This window comes from Panulirus ornatus, chromosome 37 (genome assembly GCF_036320965.1).
Source record: "Panulirus ornatus isolate Po-2019 chromosome 37, ASM3632096v1, whole genome shotgun sequence".
Classification (NCBI taxonomy): Eukaryota; Metazoa; Arthropoda; class Malacostraca; order Decapoda; family Palinuridae; genus Panulirus; species Panulirus ornatus.
The window spans coordinates 13,385,787-13,394,174 of NC_092260.1; the positions used below are offsets into that span (position 1 = coordinate 13,385,787).

The 8,388-nt window shown below is 43.4% G+C and overlaps 2 protein-coding genes across 4 annotated transcripts in view; one reads left to right on the plus strand and one right to left on the minus strand.

Moving 5' to 3' along the window:
• Window positions 1-5,810, minus strand: part of msi (RNA-binding protein musashi) — a 214,517-nt gene extending 208,707 nt beyond the window's left edge. For both annotated transcript variants that reach the window (XM_071683801.1, XM_071683799.1), the window contains exon 1: window positions 5,391-5,810. In XM_071683801.1, coding sequence (XP_071539902.1) covers window positions 5,391-5,403 — 13 coding nt within the window. In that variant the 5' untranslated portion in view covers window positions 5,404-5,810. The remainder of the gene's footprint in view (window positions 1-5,390) is intronic.
• The window catches only part of LOC139760512 (normal mucosa of esophagus-specific gene 1 protein-like), a 686,022-nt gene that overhangs the window by 407,986 nt on the left and 269,648 nt on the right, over window positions 1-8,388 (plus strand). The window lies entirely within an intron of this gene.

The following is an 8,388-nucleotide window of genomic DNA, read 5'->3' on the forward strand; positions in this document are numbered from 1 at the left end:
TCTTGAGAGGTTATGACCGAAATTAGTAACGTTGAAATATTCTGTCTTATGTAAAGCTAAATCAACAGCTGAAGGTATACGATACCCACAAAAACAAAGAGGTCCCAGAAGCAACTACCCCTTCGACGAGAAACTGACAACCAGGACTTCATGTAGTCACCTCTGTCGAGTAAGGATGCCCGAGTTCGTTAAGACTGAACATCCCCAAAGCGAGCATAACACAAGAACCGCAGCCCCTGATGAGCACCTCACAATGGATAGAGCCCACAATTAATACCCCTGTCCGTCTAAAGCATATACAGGATCAGCACTTAACAAGTCAGCAACCCAAGAAAAAAACAACTAGTCTCTGGTTTTAACGTTACAAAAGTCTCCGGTGAAACTCCCAAGAGAGCTAGAGCCCCATGTGAGCACTCCATACGAGCCAGAGCCTCCTATGAGGATTACATGACAGTTCGATCACCTGTTGAGCGCCTTACAAAAGTCAACATCCCCTATGAACACCTTCCAAAATCATGAGCTCACAATGAACGTCTTACAAGAACAAAAGCACAAGCGAGCATACCAAAGAGCCTAAGCCACCATCATTCACAATACCCATATCCTATACTTTGCGCCCCACAAAAACCAGCTAGGCCTAGTGAGCGCCCTAGGAGAACAAGAGCCCCTGGTAACCGCCTAGCATGAGAGAGAGAGAGAGAGAGAGAGAGAGAGAGAGAGAGAGAGAGAGAGAGAGAGAGAGAGAGAGAGAGAGAGAGACCCTAGTAAGCTACTCTGACCACCCACTCCCTCATGGCCGTTTGATGTCACAGATGAATTGGTACCTCAGCCCACCAGACTCCAAATTATCGATCAAGTGTAACACCAAAGTGTTCATGACCCCGTCAAAACTCACATCGCATACATTCAAGAAATCCTCTATCATTCCTAAAGAAGAAATGACACCCTAACCTTCATTCATACAATGCATTGTGCACATCCATGTAAACAAGCTCACAGCTGAGTAATCATAAACACAAAGCAAGCTTTTATCACTCATACGTACTAATTGTGGGTTTCTGTCAAACAGGACAGTGTCCATCAAACACCATAACATCATACATTAACTCCATAAGCACGACGATACGACCCTTGAGTATATTTGACCTGATCCCCAAAATAGTCAGGCCATCAAACCCAAGAGGCGTACCGTCGTGCTCAAGAGGTTAAGTTCAAGGAGTAAGCGTTATTAAGCTATCGATTTTTCAATCATGAAAGATAAAGAGTGACATTCGGAGACAACCGTGGCTCTAACGTAGACTACGAACCACTTCGAGAATACCTCTATGTTTGATAAGCTGCAGTACACAAGAACTCAATGTAAAACGAATATATTTAAATCATTAACTGTTGACGTGGATACGGCAAAACAATACTTCAAATTTTGCTCTGTCTTATCGCACAGATGAAAAATATGAACTTTTTTCCAGTTCAGAGTTCGCTTTAAGAGGGAGGGAGCCAGACGAGGCAGGGAGAACGCCGCTAGGCCTACCTGACCCAGCTGCATTCCCAGGCCCACAATTTCTCCCAAACCCACCGTGTGTCGCCTATTTTCAATACAATTTGAATTTTAAATAGCACACAGTTCTTCTGTAACTCTTTGTACGTGGCAGGTATGAGCTATAGGTAATTCCATAAGAGGAGCCCTTGATATCCTGTTAATTTATAGTCTAGTTTCTCACATTACTTAAGGCAAACTTGTAGGCAACAGTGAGGACTCTGTAGAAACCCTCCACCTTCTTCCCTGCCTGATCTACCAACCACACCTTCCTGTACATAAACGTGTGTTACAACGCCACTTCTGGGACTCGCTTACAAGCATAATTTTCACTTTTTGTTAATCATTGTGAACCTGAAAAAGTAGGCTTTCGTCGAATGCCGGTTCGATCATAGCAACAACGAGTGGCTGCCTGTTTGAACCATTAGGGGGAGAAAGTGACCAGGAATGGCGATAAACTACGCCGTATAAGACAAACACACCTCCCTATGGCGAGGTATCTTATTCACTGTGGCGGGGTGGGACATGAGGCGACGGTTAGTGACATGCTGTATGTCGTGGTTACTAGTTCACCCTGGTGACTGGCTACATTATGAATATGGTAGCGTAATCTTGGTAAATCTCAGTTACAAATGAGTTTTTAAATAAAAATTGAGATGTTGGGCAAATACGAGTGTGTGGAGAATGACTTCAAGGGACCAGGTGGTTTACAAAGGAGCTCACTTGTCTTTCATTTATTTTCCTAAAGTTTTGTCACGGCATTGTAAGCTGCTTTTCATCCTACTAACAGACCACACCAATGATCTTTGCATATGAAAACGACATATAGCTTCAAAAACATTCTTAAGACTTGTCATTCAGTAGTTGCACATTATAGATTTAGCTTCATAATTGCTTGATCTTATTAGTACAAGGCATCTACATAAAGCTTATGAGATATGATTTCTGGGGAGCTTTGAGACGATTACGATAGGATGTGACGAGGGAGCCTAGCCCTGAGGCATGGGTGATGCGTGATGTAATACTGAGAATATCAGTAGAAGTAATGATAGAATAGAAGGAATGGTGACATTGGGTAAGTGGTCAACTTCAGCTTCCTAATCAGAACTGATTTTCAGGTCCTTAATCCCAGCATTAACTAAATCTTATTCCGATGACCTCGTACGCTTATTCTAATCATTCACCTCAGCTAGGCTTATCTATACTTTTTCTTGCAACATTCCTTTCTCTAAATCCCTCTTCGTCCATAGCCTTAACCGTACACGTTTCCTGTCATTCATCATCGTTTTCATTGCCCTTCTCCAGACACTGCCGCTCACTTCTAAAACCGTCACGTTTTGGCCACACCTGCTCCACACTCTGTTGCTGCTGCTGCAGGTGCTGTGGTTCTGCCCGACCCGTTACAGACCCGCTGCTGTCATGGTAAATAGTTCAACACCGCCCACCTTCACAACTTCCGGCGTGCTCGTTCACCGGGATGCTGTTCAACCATCGTGGAAATATCGACTATGGAAGCTCGTCACCACATCTAACTGAGTTATACTCCCGTAGAACCCAAGTTTCGACTTTTCTTAACTCGGGTCTGGTGAAATTATCATCATAGTCTAAACTTAGGAAACGCTTCTAGATACCGTTATCCTAGCACACACAGTATCTTGGGTCATTGAAACTTAACACACACATCTGGAAAATGGCCAAGCCTTCGTCGGTCACTCTGAACAAAGATTGCCCTACATACATACTGTACTTTCACCCAAGTCTTCCAAGCAGTGATTCTGGAGGTAACTTTTTCCCAATAAACTGTTTCAAGTACAAAATATCCGTAAAATGACGCCAGACATTAAATTTCACTTAATAATTTTTGGAAATGTGTAAACTTTCATCACGCAGGCATTAAAAGCTAATTCAACTAGGATTCATCCGTCGTAACGATGAGGCTCGAGGCTGGTAGTGCACTGACCGACCCTTTGGGGTAACTGTGGCGTGACCGGTAACAATCCCACCTTACTGCTCTCTTACACAGAGGTGAAAATCATTTCATGAGCAAACTATCGATTAAGTGTTTCTCTTAATTCATTCAGGTATGTTAACAATATGCGAAATGCACAGAGAATTCATTAAAGCATCCCTCATGAAACTGGATCAGATAACAGGAATCCGTATTTTTTTCACAAATGGCACAACGTGAAAAAACTACTCACACACACCCACCCACACACACACACACACACACACACACACACACATATATATATATATATATATATATATATATATATATATATATATATATATACATATATATATATATATATATATGGTTCGTAGGAAACGAGTCCTTCATCAAGGCTGAAGGCAGTCATTTTCACTATTCATTACACCACATTTCCCACCATTTCATGTCCAGCTCTTTATTGTATAAAATAGGTAAGGAATTGGATCCTGTTGTTGTCACTAAGTACCTCTGTACTTTCATATCATATATCGACCGACTGTGACCTGTTTCTTAGGGTTAACAGCATAACCACAATCCAGTTTGGTGTACCTACAACGTACCACACAACTTTGGTTTATGTCCTTTTCATAATCATGGTATTGTCTACTCGACCCCACTGTCACTTCCAAGGAAGAGCGTGATGGCGGGAAGGGAGAGGAAGAAGCAATATTTCGAGCATCAAGCATGGGTCGGTGGGAAAGCCAGGCAGCCCAGCAGCCGCCGTACCATGTGGGGACCGGCGCGCTTTGTTCAAAACACAACAGACGCGCGTGGTGAGGTTGGGAGGGAGGGAGGGGGAGAAAGGATGATGGCGGGAAAGGAAGATGGGAAAAGGAGGGAGGAAAGGGAGGATAAAATGAAATAAAAGAACCACTATGAGTTGAGAAAGATGTTAAATATAATAGCCGAAAATGCACCATCCAAGGAAAAATATCGGAATTCCGGCTTCCTATAGGAATTGTAAGTTTTAAAATTCTGAGACTTTGTCATTACGAGATATAGCCACAGGAGAGAAAATCAAGAGCTAGAAAAAGAAATTATTCAAGTGAAGAGCAGGGGCACAAGGCACTTGCATACAAAGACCCACTGACTAACTCGAAGGTCACACCGAAAATTGACACGAGAAAGTAACGTCTTGGAAACTTTCACCTCTATGAACATTGTGAAATTACGTGACTAAGCAAAACGTAAGTTACAATATCTAATTTCCTTCACGTGATGTTCATGTCTTCCACGTGGGATTCTGGAAGCGGAGCAAAGAAAAATCTATGTATGGCGCACATAGCATTTCCGGAAGATGCTAGCGCTGGCTGTCACAGCTGCATGGAAGGGAGGTGAGTGTGTCCCTGGGACGGGTAAGCCATCAGATATCCCTGACCAGGGGAAGGGAGGGAGTTGGGGCATATGAAGAGCAGAATAGTGGGCAAGAGGGTGGCTGGGAGCCCCTTTGTTTGGGACCCTAACCGACCCTTCAAAGAAAGCCGGGAGGGGGGCGATCTGTTAGGGCCGACGTGGTTGTGGGATGTTGGGGACCTCACCCGGCCTTTGTTCAGTCCGTGGGCCCTGGCATCAGCCTCATGTATCACCCTTCACATGCTGCACTAACGTGATGCAAAAATATTAACGTACTAACAAATGGACTGCGTGTTCACTGTGTTAAATATATCATGTGCATCAAGCCAAACAGTCATGGAGGAAGGTAGAGGCTGGAATTTCCTTTTGATCACTTATCAATTCCTAGAGAAACCTTGAGTCTATTGACAATGATCATGGATAAGTTGAAGATTTAGTGTATTACATAGTGCTTCACATTATGGAGGAAATGAAGGAGGAAAAACGTTCATCTGTATTCTTTACCTTTTAGCTTCATGTAAACGGCGTCGTCAGTTGTCACCAGCACCCAAGAGCATTACAGTTCTCAGAAACGTCAGAGGGTCAGTCGCGTTCGCCCACGCCACAATATCCACCTTCACCGGGCTACAGCGACTGATATCAGCAGAACATCCACTTTCATCCAGCGTGGGTATGATTTGTGTTTCCCTACACAAATGAGGGTGTAGATTTTATATAACCTCAAAAACAAGAACAAATGACCCGCCGTTAGTAGAACACTTGACCACCACCCGGACTTTGAACGAGCACGATGTGTTTCCTCGAAGGACTTTATCAAAACTGCACACTAGAGCTGTTTGCCAGCAAGCTTGGGGGTTGCCTTAGCTTGAATATGGCTGACGAGCGGCAACGTGTCCACCCTCCACGACGTTCAAACCACTAATGCTCTGTGGATGGGATGCTGAGCTCCACAACGCGCGGACGCTCTGAGTTGCCACTTACCAATAATTCTGCCTTTATCCAGGTGAAGCTCTCTATCAAGTACTGACGCTCCATCGTTACCATTTATCTTCACCCTGATTCCCCTCGAAGACTAGAAGAGCATGATAGGATTATTATTTAGTGTTCGATTCCTGTATAAAAGTGAGTAGTAGGTTCACCTGGATGCCTCCCAGGCGCGCCATCTCCTGCTCGCTCTGTGCTGCGCGCGCACCTAACTCTGTACACGGGAACCGCTTCCAAATATCCGTCTAGCACACACTAATCCAAATCGAATCCAACTTCAGTATTTACATGCTGTTGATACTAAGCATGGATTCACAACGTGGAGTCGCCTTCTATCTTTACATCCAATAAAGAAAGGTAGACAAAAAGGGCGTATATATATGCCGACGGCGACGTTTGGGTGCCCGTGTCATCTTCATTACTCGTTTTCTATGGGCCCCTGGACGAAGCCCCCGCCAGATTTCGGGTGCCTTTGTTTGTTGGCGTCATGCTGCCCTATGCTCTACGTTAGCTTGTTCTGCAGCTGATTCTTCTTGTCACATATTTAACAAATCTTCCCTCCCAAAAAAAGAAATGTTCGTTGAAAGGGAGAGTCTGTTTTTGCTGACATCTTTGGCCGCGTTCCAGAATATCCAGGGAGGGAATCCTGGACCAGCCGCTCAGATTCGCTGGTGACTAATACTAGGGGTTATATGCGCTCCAGACAATCACACGCACAGCCGAACTTAGACTGCGCTTGCAGTGGGAATTCGTTCGCGATGGCAGCATGCAGTAAGACGCTTAGCGAGCAAGGATGTCCTGTTCACACTGTCAGTAAACGAGACGAGCTTTGATTTGGATTGAGTACAGTCTAGAATTACCAAACACATGTGACTCGCTGATTTCAGAAAACATTCATATTCTTATCTAATGGGTATTGTTATTTACAGAAGCCCATTATAACATGCACCCTTGTAACCAGTGGCAATTGATACTAGTTTTAACAAAGAAATACGTCTTGTTGAAGGATGTTGATTTTTTTTAATACAGTATTGATGGTATTCTAACTTATAGTAATAAAAAGTTTACATTCAAAGCACGCTTTTAAAGTTACAAGAAATTCTTCCTTAACCTTGCTCTGGAAAGTTACAGTGATTGTTTTGGTGGTGGTGCGAGTCGAGGGTGTGGAGGTGGGGAGACTCTGGCAACAGTGCAGCCCGCCCCAAGCCATCACGCTCAACGTCTGCCCACGCTACTGCCGGCTACACGTGTCAACAAACCATGGAATATACTACTCGCACATACTCATATATCCCCTCTCATTTTGTTGCAGAAAACGTGTTCGTTTATTTACTTGAGGTGAGAGAGAATAATCATGAAGATATATCAAAATAGATGTCAGTTGCTGAGGCAGCTGTCACACGAGACTTTCGTATGGGATCTCACTGGAGTGGTAAACCAGTGCAGTCTTGCTAAACTTAAACGTTACTTAACGCATCAGATCTGCTGCGTTTCAAGCCGGAGTCAATGGTTGCTTAGATAACGGAGTCTCTAAACTCTGAAATGTTCCTATTCGTTGTAGTAATGAACTAAAGCAAAAAAAAAAAAAAAAAAAATCCCGTAGTTTCCGATAATCTCTTAGTTTTAAAGACAGGTAAAGACCGTAAAGTGCATGTGTCACAGGGACCAGCAAGGCATCTATGGGTCTGAACGATAGCATAAAAGTCTTTCATTCCAACAAATCTGGACGTTCATCAGGTTCCAGGGAGGGTGCAGATCGATGTCAACACCCCACCTTGTGCAGTGATGACTGTGTGCTCTGTCGAGCCCTTGTTTATTCCCTGTGGGACCTCCTCACTTGCACTGCGTGGACCATGGCAGATATATGAGAGATTATTTCCAAGTTGAACTCCCAGCAGGGTAGAGTCGGGTTTAAATCACAACTTGGCAATGATACGTAATTATATAGTTGTTAACGGTATATTGTACGTTCATGATTGTTTTATTGGGAGTACGGTTTTGTTTATAGCTGATAACTAGAGGATCATTCGCATAAGTATCCTATGGATTAAAAGGAGCTTAACATTTGTAAAGTTACTTTTATTCCGTTGGAAACCGAAGTTACGTATTACAGCACGAGTTACATTGCAGAGTCTAGACAAAAGCAAATGTGTAACCTTGTTTATCAACAAACACCAGAGGGCAAGTGGACTATTTTTTCACATTAAGATCACGTACAGCTCTTAAAAACGTGACAGCATGGCCTGCAAAGGCGCAGCAGCTTGGTTCTTATGAATGGCCTTAGCCACCACTCCACAACAAATTTGATGAATAGGCTGTATGAAAAATGAACAAATTTAGAGGTTTGGAAATGGCGTTAAGACAGACGCCAGGTTTTAATAAACACGTAGGTAGGAGAGTTGATAGAAATATACGTATGTAGCAAGCACTGAAAAAAGTAGGAGGCATAGTTTAGGCTTTTGAAAAAAAAAAACAACATTGAATTACCATTGTGCGAAACGAAAATAAAGAACTTTAA